The sequence below is a fragment of the Pyricularia pennisetigena genome, chromosome 3 (genome assembly GCF_004337985.1).
Source record: "Pyricularia pennisetigena strain Br36 chromosome 3, whole genome shotgun sequence".
In the NCBI taxonomy this organism is placed as follows: Eukaryota; Fungi; Ascomycota; class Sordariomycetes; order Magnaporthales; family Pyriculariaceae; genus Pyricularia; species Pyricularia pennisetigena.
The window spans coordinates 3,432,982-3,450,007 of NC_043742.1; the positions used below are offsets into that span (position 1 = coordinate 3,432,982).

At 54.2% G+C, this 17,026-nt stretch overlaps 5 protein-coding genes across 5 annotated transcripts; 3 read left to right on the forward strand and 2 right to left on the reverse strand.

Moving 5' to 3' along the window:
- Nucleotides 1-232: 232 nt before the first annotated feature.
- On the reverse strand, nt 233-2,501 carry PpBr36_02678 (uncharacterized protein; the record flags this gene model as incomplete). The annotated part of the gene is made up of 4 exons (XM_029889856.1): nt 2,203-2,501; nt 1,818-2,118; nt 1,208-1,749; nt 233-1,150 (listed from the first exon to the last, which is right to left on the reverse strand). The coding sequence occupies exons 1-4, from the start codon at nt 2,401-2,403 to the stop codon at nt 233-235; spliced, it is 1,962 nt and encodes a 653-aa protein (XP_029752855.1). The 5' UTR covers nt 2,404-2,501.
- A 534-nt stretch (nt 2,502-3,035) lies between these two features.
- Nucleotides 3,036-4,250, forward strand: PpBr36_02679 (uncharacterized protein; the record flags this gene model as incomplete). Its single annotated transcript, XM_029889857.1, has 3 exons — nt 3,036-3,098; nt 3,174-3,427; nt 3,548-4,250. 3 exons carry the CDS (start codon nt 3,036-3,038, stop codon nt 4,248-4,250), a joined length of 1,020 nt encoding a protein of 339 aa, XP_029752854.1.
- A 746-nt stretch (nt 4,251-4,996) lies between these two features.
- PpBr36_02680 (uncharacterized protein) lies at nt 4,997-6,445 on the forward strand (the record flags this gene model as incomplete). Its single annotated transcript, XM_029889858.1, has 1 exon — nt 4,997-6,445. The coding sequence occupies one exon, from the start codon at nt 4,997-4,999 to the stop codon at nt 6,443-6,445; it is 1,449 nt and encodes a 482-aa protein (XP_029754206.1).
- Nucleotides 6,446-6,594: 149 nt separating this feature from the next.
- On the reverse strand, nt 6,595-8,725 carry PpBr36_02681 (uncharacterized protein; the record flags this gene model as incomplete). Its single annotated transcript, XM_029889859.1, has 3 exons — nt 6,595-7,213; nt 7,283-8,381; nt 8,506-8,725. The coding sequence occupies 3 exons, from the start codon at nt 8,723-8,725 to the stop codon at nt 6,595-6,597; spliced, it is 1,938 nt and encodes a 645-aa protein (XP_029754207.1).
- A 2,122-nt stretch (nt 8,726-10,847) lies between these two features.
- On the forward strand, nt 10,848-14,941 carry PpBr36_02682 (uncharacterized protein; the record flags this gene model as incomplete). Its single annotated transcript, XM_029889860.1, has 2 exons — nt 10,848-13,214; nt 14,132-14,941. 2 exons carry the CDS (start codon nt 10,848-10,850, stop codon nt 14,939-14,941), a joined length of 3,177 nt encoding a protein of 1,058 aa, XP_029754204.1.
- Nucleotides 14,942-17,026: the final 2,085 nt, after the last annotated feature.

Below are 17,026 nucleotides of genomic sequence, written 5' to 3' on the forward strand. Positions count from 1 at the left end.
AAATCATCGGATGCAGTAAAAAGAAAAAGTGAAATAAATTGAAATGTACAAGCTTGCCACCCCAACGCCAAACAACACCTTAATCAGCACATACAAATCATCAACACATGCATCTCGGTGTATCCACTCGAACCTCACTGCGTAGAAACGGTCTGGCAAGAATACTGGTTAGTAATAAAGGCAAAAATCCCAGCAGCCTTGTCTACCTTGAAACCTCGACACAAGATTTTCTCTATGGCTCTGCCTCCTCTGTGGCCTTTGATTCTGCTTCTTTGTCACCGCCGTCGGCAGCTTCCTTGTCCTTGTCACCATTGTTTTCTGCCTTGTCCGCAGTTTTGGGGGCTTCTGCTTCTTTGGCAGCTGGCTCTGTCCCCTTTTCCACACTATCCTCACCAGCAGGAGCAGAGGCCGCTGCTTCTGCCATCGGCTCGTCCTCGACCTTGTCGCTCTTATCAGCAGTCTCGCCCGCTTTTGGCGTTGGCGGTCGTGAGGTTTCTGGGACCTCCTTTTTGATCTCGGCCTCCTTGTCTTTGCTGGAGTCGTTCGAGGCAGGAGAGGGGTCCTCAGTTGCCGGGGCCTTTTCATCCGTGTCCATCATGTCCACGTCTTCAGTCTCCTTGGCTACTTCAGCCTCGGCGTCGCCGTTTGGTTTGTCGGTAGTCTTCTCAGGAGCTTCAGCTTGTTCTGCATCGGCGTCCTCCATGACAGTGTCATCTGCATCCTTTTCGGCTTCCTTGTTTGGATTGGGCACCGGCTTTCCTGCGTCATCTTCCAAGTCTGCATGCGGATTTTCATGGTTCATTATCGACGGCCGGGTCCTTGGCACCGCCGCAGCGCCGTTTGACTGTGCCATGTCCTCGTCGTCACTATCCTCGAATTCGTCTTGCCTTGCAACGCTCTTTTCCCATTGCCTTTGTGTGATTCGTGCGTCAGGGTTCTGATCTTCGTCCAGATCGTCAAGCATTGCCTCCTCCTCGTCTGTCATGCCCATACTCGGGCGAGGTATGTCCTGCATTTGAACTGAGGGCACAGGTGCCGTCTTTCGGAGGTTCTCAATCACGGCAATCTTGATCTTCTCGAGGTACTCGTTCGAGTTGGCGTTTTCCATGTTAGATGACCTAACGTCCAGTTCGTAATCAGGTCCATAGTACTGCAGAATAACATGGTCAGCTTAGGCCTGGGTGAATGGGTGCGTGACTCGGCTTACCTCGTAATATTCGTTATACGGGAGTGTTCTGTCCATGTCTACTCCCACCAGGCGTCCGGTCTCATATGCCCATGTGCGAGCAACGTTGCGCATGGTATAGCCACCGCCACCCAGCACGAGCGTGGGGAGGCCATATCCGCGTACAAAGTCGACGCAGTTGGCATGGCCGCGCATGCTCAGGTTGAAGCATCCCAACCGATCACCCGACAGACTGTCGCTGCCGCACTGCAAGACCACGGCCTCAGGCTGGTAGTACTTCATGACAGCGTCAATGACTGGTTCGAAGATTTTCTTGTATGAGTTGTCGTCGATTCCATCCCTCAGTGGGAAGTTCACAGCGTAGTTCTTGCCAGGTCCAATACCAATGTCTCGAAGCTCGCCCGTTCCCGGGAAGTACTCGCCGTACTTGTGGAATGAGACAGTCATAACGCGATCGGTAGTATAAAACGCCTCCTCCACGCCGTCACCGTGGTGAACGTCGATGTCGATGTATAGAACGCGTTTCTTGAAGCGGAGGAGTTCGATGATAGCGAGAACGATATCTTACAAATTGTACTGTTAGCTGAATAGACTGGAGTATGAGAGAGTGATACGCGGATGAGTAAAATACCATTCACATAGCAGAAGCCGCTGGCTTCGCTCTTCTTGGCGTGATGAAGACCACCGGCCCAGTTCACAGCGATGTCGCACTTAGATCGGTTGAGCCGGGCAGCACCCTCCATACTTCCACCCGCGCTGATGCCACAGAACTCAAACAGGCCGTCGAATACCGGACAGTCGTCTCCCACATTGTATTTACTCTGCTCCTTAACGTATGAGTCCATGTTGTCGGGGGTTACTCGCTGGAGGAACTCTATGTATTCGTCCGTGTGAAACTGCGTCATCTCTGTGAAGACAGCGGGCTTGGCACGCTATACGATGGAGAGTGTTAGTCGCGTACGTAAAAGTTAGTGGTTACAATATTGAGCGGCAAGCAAAGCAGAGAATATACGTACATAAACCTCGAGGAACTTGTAGATGCCATAGTTCATAACCAGGCTATGCGCCAATCGGATTCGGTGAGGTTTCATAGGGTGGCCTGTAACATATGCATAGTTGCCAATGTCGGAGTCGTAAAAATAAGCGACGCGCTTCTTGTCCGTGTTGACGACCTTGTACAGCGGATCAGAGCGGTCCACGCCCGCCTTGTCCGTCATGTTTGCGATGCGCCCAAGGTTCGTGTGGGGTGTTGGGTCGTGTTTGAGCTCAGTCGGCTCAAAACTACTAAGTTTCTGACAAAGTCGGTCCGATAATCATGCGTCTTCTTTGAATAATCTATGTGGTTGCCTCGAGGATGCTCTATGGAAGCGATATAGAAGGAGTATTTGGAACAGTTGATCCTACTAACGAATTGAAAAGGCGGCGGGATGATGGAATTGGGGGCAGCTGCGCGTGGAGCGAGCTTCGATGCGATACTGCCGCGCTAGTCCTCGTTGGGCAAGTGGTGAATCTCTCGCACGTGCTGATTAGAAGCTTGAGCAGATAACGGAATGATCCTTGCCCCAGCTCCCGCCTTCGACGAAGCTCAGGTTGGATTGGATTTAGGCTTTGGGTCCGTGCTCCACTTCCAGGCTGCGTAGAGCTGCGTCAACTGGACTGGACATTGCCCGCCATCTTGAATGTGCGTGTGCGACCTGACAAACACCGAATCCAGACCACGACTTCATCCGCCACTCTCATCGCACACAGCGCGTCCGCTATTTCTTCCGCCCCCGATATACAGTTTCTTCCGAAGTATCAAGAAGTCTGCGATTCCGAATCATCGGAGCCTTGTGTCCTTGCAGCCAACATGGAACGCTTTCGAAGTATGATGAACGGTATGGGCGGCCAGCTTGGCGCTGCTCATGGAACGGTGAGTTGCTACGCTTGGAGCTTGCCATGTCACCTACGAGCGGTCGCTAACTTGAACCAACTCGCATGAAATCAGGATAATCTGCAGTTGATTGATAACGCCGAGACCGTCTACATTTCCTCCCTCGCTCTCCTCAAGATGCTGCGGCACGGCCGCGCCGGTGTGCCCATGGAAGTAATGGGACTTATGCTGGGCGAGTTTGTTGATGACTTCACAGTACGCGTCGTTGATGTCTTCGCTATGCCACAAAGTGGTACCGGAGTCAGTGTCGAGGCGGTCGACCCGGTGTTTCAGATGAAAATGATGGATATGTTGCGGCAAACAGGAAGGTGAGGCGTTCCGAAGGCTGGGAAGGTTGCAATGCGCGGGGCTATGACTGAATAGGTGGTTTTTTTTTTTCTCTCTCTTTTCTTCTTTTTGCTGACGTCGTCTACTTTGCTCACCTTCAGGCCCGAGTCCGTCGTGGGCTGGTATCACTCACATCCTGGTTTTGGTTGCTGGTTGTCGTCGGTGGATATCAACACTCAGCAGAGTTTCGAGCAGCTCACACCACGTGCCGTCGCTGTGGTCGTTGATCCGATTCAGTCCGTCAAAGGAAAGGTCGTCATAGATGCTTTCCGCCTCATCAACCCTCAATCTCTCATGCTCGGACAAGAGCCCCGCCAAAGCACCTCCAACCTGGGTCACCTCAACAAACCGTCGATCCAAGCATTGATCCACGGTCTGAACCGCCACTACTACTCGATAAACATCAACTACCGCAAGACTGCGCTCGAGGAGAACATGTTGATGAACCTTCACAAGCAAGTATGGACAGAGTCCCTGCAGATGGATGATTTCCGAACCCAAGGACAGAACAACAAGGAGCGCTTGGACCGACTGGTCAGCTTGTCGGAAGGCTACGAGAAGCGCGTGAAGGAGGAGACGGAGCTTACCAAGGACCAGCTCAAGACGCGCTACGTCGGAAAGCTAGACCCGAAGAAGCATTTGGAGGATGTTGGTCAGCAACTCATTGAGGACAACATTGTCGCCGTATCAAGGCAGATGATTGACAAGGAGGCCGCGGTGCTGGAGAAGAAGGCGTCTGCTGTCGGTGCAACCGGTAAAGGACGTTCAGATGACGACCAAATGGATGTTGAGGAGGACCTATGAGTTTCCATGGCATCGCCAGCTTCCTAGACAGGCGTCCAAACGTTTGGTATGCAAATCAGAGGCGCACAGGAGTATGCCAACCATCTCGATACAGGAGCTATCAGGGGCCGCCTAAGCGGCAGATACGACGTCCAATTATGACGGCATGTACTAGTAGGGTGGGCGGCGTTTGGTTGGTTTAGAGACAGCCTATTAGATAGCGCCAGCATATCGCGGTGCGCACCGAACCTGCTCCGGTTAGTCCCGGAAACACCCCCTTCATCTTCATTGATCATGCTCAAGGTCGACTTGATTATGCTGTGCCGATGCTATGTGCGATTCATTCATTGGCTTGGCAACCTGAAAGGCTTACAATAGTCCCATCTTTGTCTGGATATTGGCAATTTAAATAACACAAAGGCGTAGTATGTGGGTTCATTGTTGTGCTTGATTCACTGCCGGTGGCAGGAGAGACTACAAGGCCATTGTTCTGATTGTGGTCGGTCCAAGACCAATGGAGCATCAAAAGTGTCTTGTCCTCCTTCGCTCCTACCTTTTTCCTGGGTTCGAAACATTTCGACAGAAACAAATTACGCAACAGTACACCTGGCCGATTTGCTCATGCCCAAATCGGACAGTAGCGGTCAATCTTGCTAACCTACCAAGGGAAGAGTTTGTCAGGAAACACCAAAACAAAAACAAGTCCCACATCATCAAATAATTCTGCTTCAACAAACCTTTCCTGGGCGCATTACTAACTCCCCAATATGTCCCCTCAGACAAATGTCAAGGTTTCTTGGCTTTCCCGCATCAAGCGATATGGGGGATTCCTGGTCATGGACTGTTGTCGGGCTTCAAAGGCCATCAAGCCATATGAAGGTGAGCTTTGGCCCAACCCCGAAAACTTTCACTGGTCACACAAAGATCGCAGGTTCAATTGTACGCCCATTGAGGCAACACCCGTCCAGACGCAACCCCGGCCAAACTCTGACATGCGTGTACCTAGTCAGCTCAGCGCCCTGCCGGTCAGGGTGTTGAGTCCAACACACCCATGGCTTTCACAAGACCTGCCCCCTCTCCCCTTACCCGAGCCACCCGTCAAGATCCGTTCGAGCATAGAGCCCTCGCAATTTTCTGGGGAGCGTGACGGTGCTGTTTCACGTAACAGCAGCAGCAGCCGTCAGTCTTCCAGCACCGTCAGTTCAAACCCCTGCCGCAGGTCGGCCAACGAGGATGAACGATTTGAACGTCTCAACAAGAGGCTGCTACGCGCTTCCATAATTGATGAGGTTCTCGGCATATTTGACAAGGCCAGCAACATGCCATATGCCGTCTGCGGCATGACGGGCTTGGCGGCTTGGGGATACAATCTCGGCTTGCCTCGGCACATCACCATCATGGTACCTCCGCACTGCCGCAACACCATCACAGGCTGGGCAAAGACGGTGCCACAATTCGAGACCTTCTCATCCCGCCCGGACGTCATCGGCGTCCAGACCAGCGACAGCAGGATCGTCCGCATCAACATCACATACCCGGACGCTGCGGACGGCGTGTGGGAGGATTATTTCAACACCGATCGAGTGCAGCTCCGCGGAACTGGCGAATATGCAGAGGTGCTGCGCCTTTCCAAGCTTCTGAACCAGACGGCCGTCAGCTACATGGATGCTAGTGAACTCGACGACGCCGAGCTGACGGGAATGATCAGCGGCGATATCCTTTGGATCCTGTGGCGCATTGCTAGAGGTCTCGCCAAAGGTGAGCATGGCATTGCGCCGCTGAACCCGGCCGATATCCCATCCGTCATGGACCGGACCTTTTGGGACTCGTTTTCCGGCACTCACCCCGACGCATCGGAGAGGTTTGCCGCCGCGGGCTTGCACTACAGGCTTCAGCCGCGCGGCGACGTCCGTTCCATGACGAATCCTGTGCCCAAGCCCTTTAACCCTTACTGGCAACCCAGCCCACCCGCTGTCGAGATGGTTAACCCGATGCAAGAAAACATGAGGGCTTCTAAGCCGCTGAGAGCCGCATCGGCCAATACCGTCAGGCTCACCCCTGCCGAGAAGCTGAAGCAGAGGTTCCAGCAGCCGCGGCGGCAAACTGCCACGATTAGCGATGGACAACCGCTCACGAGCCGCAACTCGTGTCCCGTTGGTCACAACGGAAGCAAATCGATGGCGCAGGCTTCGGCGCCCTTTCGGCAGTCTTTATAATTGTGATGGGTCTTTGTCTTGTCTGCAACCTTGCCACTATTTGTCACCTTGTCAGACAAGGCGATATACGAAATTAAGTTGTGTTTCTTTTTTCTTTGTTTAATTATCAAAATGCTATATGAAGTGATCAAAATCTCTAACAAGGTTAATCACAGATAACCCTTGTCTTCCCACGGTGGCCTCGGTGACCCTGCTTCGTCTCTGGGCTTTCTCGTCTTGATAGTGTCTGGCGGGATAAAGCTACCCAACGTCTTGTCTTCCTGTCTTGGGCGCGACCTCGCCTGATTTGCGGGCAGCTCATGCGGCGGAGGAATCTCGTTGTTGGGCATCTCCCTGGGCACGTCACCTGCGTGCATCTCGTGCGCCCCAGGAGTCACCGTGGTCACGGAGGCGACTTGACCATTCTTGCCCAGCTCGTAGGGTGAGGCTGGACTCCAGACGCCCTTTTCAGCCACCGTCGGAAGCTCTGTCGACGTTGGAGTGACCAGGGTGTTGCTAGAGTCGTCTTGGTCGGTGTTTTGGGTTGAAAATGTTTCTGGGGACGACGTCTTGTCGCCTTTGGCTCGGCGGGAGCGTCGAAGGAGGAACACGAAGACGCCGATTGTGATCACGAGGGCCGCCAGGCCGCCGAGAATGCTTCCTACCATGACACCGAGCGGGGTGGGCGTACCGCTTCCTGAGCCTGACTCAGTTGGTTGCTGCACAGAATTTGTTTGGGCAAATACAGCTTCGAGCTCGGGTTTGTCCCATTTAACGGATTGGCGCCCGCTGCAAGAAAAGTGTCAGCTGCATCTCCCCCTTTTACCAACAAGACAATTTGTTTTTAGATGTACTCACCCAGCATCATACCAGCTCTTGATCTCGGCAGGAGTTTCGTAGGCCGGGGCGTCAGGGTCGTATGTGTCAGACCACTTCAGCGTCGTCATGTCAAAAATCTTGAGCCCGTTCTTCCACGGATCCGAGATGCCGGTGCCGAATTTGCTCTCCCACGACTCGATGCCCCCGACGCTGAGCATCTGCCGCCTCCCACTACCGACCACGGCACACCCATGCTGGTACCGGGCGCCCTCGGCGTCGGGGACCTTGAACCATCGGAAACCAGGCACAGTTAGAATGCGCACGTCGGAAGAAGCGGGTCCGTTCCTCCCGCCAAAGACGACAATCTCGTAGGACGAGTTGGACGAAGGTCGCGCTGCGACGGCACAGAACTCGGTCCTCGAAGCCGGCAGCGCGTCCTTGGTGTGCAGCGTGGCAAACTGCGAATGGAACTTTTTCGTGCCAATGTCGTAAAAGTATATGGCCTCGAAGAGCATATCCGAGAATGTCGCGGGGGCCCGAAGATTGGTCGCCTGCTTGCCGCCTAGGAACACGACGAGCCCGCTACCGTTGGTGCCAAACGTCGGCAGGCAGACGGCCGCGCCGCCATAGTGGGTGCCCCCGACGATGGGGCCATCCGGCCCGAACCCGTCGGCCGACACGTTGTCCCATCGCCTGGTGCGCATGTCGAAGGTCACGAGGCCGGGAACGGGTCCGAACTGGGCCTCGTAGGGCGTGAATACGGTAAAGGTACCCGGCGGGCTGAGGTCGGCGGCCGTCAGGGGCGTCACGCCGCCCAGGAGGAAGCCGACGCCGTTGCAGGTCGTCCAGCTGCCGCCCCTCGTGCGCGCAATCTTTTCGCCATCGCTGCCGCTACCGCTCCGGGGCACGGTGCTGTCGTTGGACCACCGGTTGCGCAGCTCGCGGAGCTGCGAGTCCTGCAACAGCTGGGCCGCGCTGCCGACGCTGCCGCCCCAGCTAAACAGCGTCTGGCCATCTTGGGCAGGCCACAGTGCCGTCTCGGTCACTCGCAGACCGAACTCGCCGCTGTCGATGACGTGGATTCCAGGGTCTGTGGTGTTCCATTTTTTGTCGAGAGGGATGATGGCGGTTTTGTTTGCTGAGTTTTGAGTGTTGACGTCAGAGATTAATGTATGTGGTATTTGAGGCAATTGAGTTGCGTGAATTGAATCTTTTTATTTTTTTTTCTCTCAAAGAAAAACAAAATGATAAAGAATACATACATATCACAGACTGTTCCGTCTCGTTCCCCTGCCCCGAAACAACCTCGCCGCCCTCAATGTACAGATTGTTGCCCGCGACGGCAACCGAATGCCCGATGCGATACCTGTAGTGTGCTGCGTCGGGTGCGCCCGCTACGCCCGTGTCCCGCTGGCATCGTGCGGGCTGCAGCAGGAGCAGGGCGGTAGCGCACGTCGCCGTCCAGATTGACCTCGTCCTCATTTGACCTTGTTTTTTTTTTTCCTCTGGAGCCGCTTTATTGTGGAGGTTAATCGTTTTTCCTCCTCAAGGCCCGCGGGGCGGTGATGGCTAGAGGGGTATGAAAATGACTCGGGACGAACCGCAGGCTTTTGTTGTTGTTTTTTTTTATTATTTTCTTCTCGGAGATGCAACCAGAAACCTTGCCCAGTGGACGAGGGAGGCTGGGAGCAGTCCAGTCAATGACAAGAGAGGGAAAAAAAAAATTAAAGAAAAAAAAATAATAATAATAACAATCCTACCGTAGCTGCGTGTGCTTTTCTCAGGATCATTATCCTTGTCTATTTCAATCTCCTTCTGTGGGGGCAACCGTCTAGGCAGGTCGCCTTGCTCGCCTCCCGGGTCAAGTCCCTACCGAACCGTGTGGGGAACATGATCACCAATGATGAGCCGAGTTTTCTCCACAGCTTGGCCCTTGGCTAGGTATGAACGGTACGGGTCCAGGACTCCAGGACAACCAAAGGTGAGATCTCGCCTGCAGGTGTTGCTTGAATCCCAACCACCGTGAGAAGGAGGTTTGGTGTTTAGGTCTCATGAAGAGTTGAGCGGCAAAACAAGCGTAGTAAAAAAGTGATGATGAGTAGCTGCTGCTATATCGCCTCTTTGCTTACTGCTGCTACCGCACTGGTATTTCTTTTTTTCCGTTATTGATTGATTGATTACCATCTCTTGCTGCGATCACCCAAGAACAAGTTTCACCTTTCACTTGACAGCACAGGAACAAATGGAGCTCGTTCATGACAAGGTGACAGACAGTTCGTGGGTTATCCACGGCTGCTTGAGGGTCTTGACCCTTGACTTTGAGACAAATAACAAATGTCACGTAATGATAAACCTGCTTCGACAGACGACAATATGGTCTGTCTACAAGCATACAGCTTGTCAGCATATGTACATAACAACAAGAGAAACAAAATTCAGCTCACTGGTTTATATTAATACCCACAGGATACATACCTGGACGCATGTGATTGCTTGTATGGACTAGGCTTTTGACTAAGCTACCTTGTTTTGTCCTCAATAAATTACCTGATCGATACTATGGTCCCTGCTTGAGAGATGCGGCCCTTTTAATTCAAATGTCTGTATTATTAGCAGTCCGGCGAACAATTCGTGCAGGACAGAGGTAAAAATAGAAGCGGAAGGACTGAGCGTCAATATATATATTCACCGCAAGCGGCCCCGTTCTCCGCCTCGCTGCATGTTTGAATACTTTGTGCTCAAGGACAGCCGTGGGTGGGTTGCAATAATACATAACGTAGCATAATTTCCGACACAACCTGAGTCTTCCACGTCATGACCCTGAAGGACGTACATATAAAGAAAAAAAAAAGAAAAGAAAAAAAAAAAATAAGAGGGGGGTCACTTTGTGAGTATTCCCGTAGATCAGCCATTCGGACGCCCATGCCGCAAAGCCCGGATTGACTGGACGGGAGGAGTGGATATCCCCAACCGCAAATGTGGACTGTCTGGGGTGGGTTGGGGTCCATAGATAGCCACTATCGGTCCATTACTTTCGTCAGAAAAATCCGCAAGAGATTAGGATGATAAGACGCTACCCACCGGCAAATACCGCCGACCAGGCTGATATGGAGAGGGTCGGCACAATGTCTACCTTGGTTAGTTGGGCTACCTACTGCTAGCAAACTTTTCCAACCTGGCTAGAAAACAACAATATGATAACGAATGCGTATTTAGTCTGGATGCAAGTTCCCAAAACGGCAAAAAAGGTGTACTTGAGTAAACCTAATGCCAAGAGACTGCGGGTCTCTGTCTCTGTCTCTGTCTCTCTCTCTCTCTCTCTCTCTTTTTTTCCCTCTTTTCCAGTATAGGTAAGCCTCGATAGCAAGCAACCATGTGTCCGACGAGAGCCAAGTTTGCCTCCGACGACGGCGATGTTGAAATCTTGGCATGAAGGAGCTGCAACACGGCAGGAGACTGCAGCTCCGATGCGGTTATAAAAAGGGGACTTTGTTCTGCTGCTCTCGACGTGCTGGCTCGACCTTCTCATCACCAGGCAACACCTCCTCACCGAGCCCGCCAGCAGCCAGCAGCCAGCCACCGCAAGCTGAAACGTTGAGCAGCCATGAAGCCTTCTGTCATCTCCCTCTGTCTCGCAGCGGCGGCAAACGCCCTGCTTGAGACTCGCCACGCCCGCGATCTCAGCGGCGGCCAGGCCAAGAACACCCTCTCCCGCCGCACCAACAATAACAGCACGGGGAGCGGATCGACCTGCCCAGCGCCCAAGAATGAGCGCACCAAGGCAGCCAAGGCGAACCCCTTCCAGGCTCTGAGCCAGGAGGAGGTCGACAGCGTGCTGCGCTGGGTGTCAAACCCGGCCCTCGGCCTGAACCTCACCAGCCCCACGGCCCAGAACCTCTCGCAGACGGACAACTATGTCTGGCACGTCGAGGTTCTCAAGCCCAACAAGACCGACGTGCTGGCGTACCTCGACGGCGGCGCCCCGTCTGTGCCTCGCCACGCCCGTGTCGTCATCAACGAGGGCGGAAGGGATGTGCCGCGCGTCGCCGAGTACTACGTCGGCCCTCTGCCGGTCGACAACACCACCACCACCACCAAAATCCAGCCGCTGGACTTCAAGTACAACGGCGCCAATGGTGGCAGCATCCTCTTCAACGGACGCTTTGTCGACACTCCCCGCAGGAATGCCGTCGAGCCGTTCGTGGCCAAGTTCATGTCCGAGATTGCCGACATCACCAACGACCTCGTCGACTTTGCCTACTACGGCAGCAATGACAACCGCACCACGGCCGAGACCTTCTTGGGCAACCCCTCCTCGACCGACGGGACGACCGGGATCCTGTGGCTGCCGTTCCGCCGCAAGGGACTCGCCTCGTACGACAAGCCTTCCAACCTGTACGTCAGCATCGACATCAGCGGCACGGACCCGAGCCTCTACAAGATGCGGATGATCGTGTACGACCTGGTCATCTACAAGTCCATCGAGGAGTTCCGCGAGGCCTGGACGGCCGGCAAGATCAAGAAGACGCCGGCGCCTCCGGCCGACGAGAGCTTCCTGCGCAAGGACCGGGTCGGCGCCAGGCGCAAGCTCGAGGAGCGCATGGCGCCCACCGTCGTCGAGCCCGAGGGCAAGCGGTACGCCGTCGACACGGAGAACCGCTACGTCGAGTACCTGGGCTGGAGCTTCTACACGCGCTTCGACCGCGACGTGGGCGTGCAGTTCTACGACATCAGGTTCAAGGGCGAGCGCATCATGTACGAGCTCTCGCTCCAGGACGCCATCGCGCAGTACGCGGGCAACAACCCGTTCCAGGCCGGCACGGCCTACATGGACCGCTACTACGGCATCGGCGCGCAGGTCGGTCGCCTGATCCCCGGCTACGACTGCCCCTACCACGCCACGTACTGGGACAGCGACTTCACGTCGGGCACCGCCGCGACCAGGACCAACAACTCGCTCTGCATCTTCGAGACCGACATCGGCACGCCCATCACGCGCCACACCGACCCGGGCGTCTACATGCAGTCGACCAAGGGCTCCAAGCTGGTCGTCCGCCAGATCGCCACGGTCGGCAACTACGACTACCTCTTCGACTACGCCTTCTGGGTCGACGGCACCATCGGCGTCGACGCCCACGCTTCCGGCTACGTCCAGGCCAACTACTACCGGCCCGAGGACGAGGGCAAGTGGGGCCCGCGCATCCACGACACCATCACCGGCACGCTGCACACGCACGTCATGAACTACAAGGCCGACTTCGACCTGGGCGGCGCCGCCAACACGCTGGTGCGCACCGACATCGTGGTCGAGAACATCACGCAGCCGTGGTTCCCCGAGCGCGGCCAGTTCGAGATGATGCGCTACAACATCTCCGAGGTGCCGTCGGAGAAGCAGGCGCTGCTGCCGCTGCCCGCCAACGGCCAGAGCATGTACACCATCGTCAACAAGGACAAGAAGAACAGGTGGGGCGAGGACCGCGGCTACCGCATCGTGCCGGGCCTGAGCAACATCCACCTCGCGTCGCAGCGCTCGCCCTTCTTCCTCAAGTCGGCCCAGTTCGCCAAGCAGTTCCTGGGCGTGTCGCGCCAAAAGGACACCGAGCCCGACGCCTCGGCCGCCCTGAACCAGAACGTGCCCGAGGCGCCCCTCGTCGAGTTCTGGCGCTTCTTCGACGACGACGAGAGCCTGGTCCAGCAGGACCTGGTCGCCTGGGTCAACCTCGGCATGCACCACTACACCCGCTCCGAGGACATGCCCAACACCCTCATGTCCGAGGCCCACTCGAGCGTCACCTTTGCGCCCCAGAACTGGGGCGACACCGAGCTGACCACCGACCTGGCCAACGCCATCATCTACAACGCCAAGGCCGGTGTCGACCGCGTCGTTCCCGAGACCAACGGCGTCTCCATCCCCGACTGCTTCCCTCTGTCGGCCCAGGACGAGCTTCTCGGCGTTTTTGAGAACACTGGCGTTCCCTACGCCTACGGCAAGGACGCCTGAGCTGTTCTGTTGGCCGGTTTGGGAACGGTTTCGGCGTGTTAGCCGTAGTGTTCTATAGACGAATGAATGAATGTCAAACGTGTTCGGCAAGTGCGGGGAACGGTATCTGTTGTTGGCTGATGAACTTGGATGTATTTTGATAGTTTAACGCCGCATTGAGTAATGTCATTTTAATTTCCCCTCATTCTGTAGACAAAACTAGTCTAGTCTAGTCTAGTCTAGTCTAGTTTACTGTCTTGATTGATTGTGATTGTGTGGAGCAACACCAATTTAATTCCGAGCTTTTCGGTTAACACCGACGAGATTCGCACAACGATTTATAAATGTCAGCTGACGTCAACCCCCGCCCGCCGGTGTGTTTGTCCCGACGTTATCGGCCGATGTTCGGGAATATGCCTCGGAGTCATGACCTTATACTTTGAGTTTCCAGATGTATAATACCACCAAAGTTGTAGCAAACCTAATGCCAAAGATAGCGGTAGACGATAAGAGATAGGCAATTTTTTCTTTTCTCTCTTCTAGAAACAACATACATCACCTAGCGTCGCAATGGCCGCCGACCCAAAGAACTTTTACCCTGCCCTCAAGCGGACCACGACCCCCACGGCCTCGGGTTCCAATGTCGTGGCGTACACATCGGATGCTGAACCTGGGCGTCCCATCCTCACGCTCATTCACGGCTATCCCCAATCATCTCTGATGTGAGCAAACTTGAACCTCGAATTGCGGAACAAGACTTCTGCAGAAACCTTGACTGATATCGCTGAATAAAAAAAAAAAAAAAGTTGGCGTCACGTCAGTACATCCGCCAACAACCAATCGGCGCCGTATCTAGAGACGAACCTTGACTAACAAAAAAAAAAAAAAAAAAAAAAAAAAAACACCAGATCGTCCCGGACCTCATCGGCAAAGTCTCACTCTTCATCCCCGAACTGCCAGGCTATGGGATCAGCACGCCGTCGAGCAGCCAAACCAAGCTTGACGTCGGCCGCGTGCTGCTCGAGTCCCTGCGCGCGGCGTTCGCCATCGACGGCACCACCACCAGCCGCGGCCTGATCCTGGGCGGACACGACCGCGGGGCGCGCGTCGCGCACCGCCTCGCCGTGTCCCAGGACGCCCTCCTCCCCGCCGGCGGGGGCCTGACGCTCCTGGGCGTCGTGCTGCTCGACATCGTCCCGACCAAGGTGCAGTGGGAGTCGTTTGCCGACCCGGCCGTGTCGCGCGGCTACTTCCACTGGCCGCTGCTCGCCAACGTCGCGCTCGCCGTGCCCATCCTGCAGGCGTACGGGGGTGCGCGCTGGTGCAGGGGCTCGCACGCCCTGATCGCCGGCTCCAACGAGGCCGGTAGGGCGAGGATCGCGGCCGATGGGGCCATCGACGTGCATGCCGGGCTCTTCGAGAGCGAGGAGGTGCTGCGCGCGACCTGTGAGGACTACGCGGCTGGGTCGAACGAGGACGTCGTCGAGCAGGTCCAGGATCAAAAGGCGGGCCGTAAGATTGCCGTGCCGACCTTAGTCATGTTCTCGGCGGAGAAGCTAGGCGCCAGGTTGGATGTGGCTGGCATCTGGAGAGATTGGATCGCCGAAGGCGTGGATTATACCCCCGTGGCTGTCGGAGATGGGTATGGGCATTATCTGCCTGAAGAGGCCAGTGATGTTGTCGCGCAGAAGATCAACGAGTTCCTGGAGAAGTTCTGAGCTTCTAAGGGTACGTCTACAGCAGTCAGCCTTCCCTTCCAAGAGGCTAAATGCTTTCTTTGGATTGGATGTTATATCATGTCACTGCGTTCCTGCTCTTGTATGCTCAAGATTTTCCTTGGTATGCATGACCGATGCAAATTCCTGTGTTCTCAGGTCCTCCACATCCAAACATCATTCCAACATTTGCACACAAATACAGATTTTGCTGCCCATTGATACAGGGGAAAAAAGAAAAAAAAAAAAAAAGTAAATAACTACACACGCGGTAGAACTAGTCTTGACTAAAGTCAAGTACCTGCATTCAAGCCAACGCGATCGACACAGAAAAAAAAAAAAAAAAAAAAAAAAAAAAAAAAAAAAAAAAAAAAAAAAAAGCTTGCGTTGTGGCTTACTGGCTTTTGGGGTGGCGCTTGAAGTCTCGCCGGGACCGGGAAAGGGGTGCTTTTTTTTTAATTCTAGTCGGCAGCGCCGAAGAAAAAGGTCAAGTCAACTAGGAACGTGGAATGGAACGTGTACAGTACGCATCACAGTTGGAGGCAATGGGCCCGAGAAAGAATCGTTGAGCGCATTGTTTGGAGATAAGAAGGAAATCAATGGGAGGAAGAATTAGAAGAATGAAGCAGCAGAAGAAAGAAAAAGTCCGAGACACCTCAATCATCTTCCAAATTCGGTCATTTTTGCATGGCAAACAAGGATAGCCGGTCGGATTGTTGTTGGTTAGTTCGTTGGCAAGATCAGATGAACTGATTGAACTCGTGGGAAAAGTGGAGCAGCCGGCCTTTCACTGCCAGACCGAAGCCAGGGAGCGAGCGCGGCAAGGCAGCCACATTCCAAGGGGCATACCAAGCGACACTGGCTTTATCCTTGTCGGTCTGAAGTAACCGTTTTTGGGTCTTGGGATTGATGCTTATTGAATTCAGGCATTTCCCCTGTCGATAGATCATCTCTACTCCAGCGGCGCAGTCCGAAGACTTGCTGAAGGACCTGTCTGCAGCCTTTGGTCCGAACTTTCAATGGTCTTAGCTCTAGCACTAGATAACTATGTGGTCTAGTGACCCCTTGATAGCTTATGCCTAGTCCCGCTGTATCCTTTTTTTTATCCCCTTCAATATCCAAAGACTAACGAGAGACCTCTCAGTGGATCTGTCGAGCTATTTAGTTTCTCCCGGTTCAAAGACAAAATGACAACATTGTTGAATTGAAGCATCACAATTGTACCTGACGATCGTCCACCAAAACCGCACGCGACATCAGAGAGTGAATTGGGATGCCACAGTAATTGCCAGGCGCTGCCGTCAGTCAAAGCTACATCTTAATCGGAGGATAAAAGTGAAGCGAGTCTAAATTTAGCATTGTAGGTTTGCTCCAGGCTGTTGCCCAACGCGGATATGCAACTGCTGTTGCAACGAGCGCTTGTGCTGCAACCTGACTGCGCCTGGTGGACCTCCAAAATTTTGCGGTGAAGCTGATTGGTCCTACTTCGCGACTCGCAAAGTTGGACCCTTCTTGTCGTCACGCAAAAGGGAAGAAGGGATGGGGCGAGAAATTAAAGGTAAGCTTACCTGATGTGGGGATGGATGTGGAATGGAGCTGTTGGCATCAGGAAGATGGACGTGCTTAACCATTGACAACCTGCCGTGTCTTTCCGATTGTCAAGATCCGTCAATGTGCGCATACCGACATCCAGCGCGAGCACACTGCAGTAGATAGTTTGATTCGAGTACATTGTTGCAAAAAAAAAAAAAAAAAAAAAAAAAAAAACACGATTTCTTCATACCTACCTTTTATTGTCTGTAGAACCCAGAGCTGGTGCACGGTGGGGGCGAAGTGCAGGCTGCCGCGAGTTGTAATGATGATGAGCCTTGTCCACCAAGCCACCCCACTGGTGTGTGTGCGTACTCAAAAAGGCCTGGAGAAAAACAACCAGCAATCCGAGGCAGTGCATCCACAATAAATCGCTCCACAGCTAGTCGGGCGGCAGACACTTGGCGCTGATAGCCGCGAGGGATTTGGGAATCAGATGCGACGAGCATGCGAACCGCATCTCACCAGCTTGGCGGCCACAAGCTATGAAAAGTATTC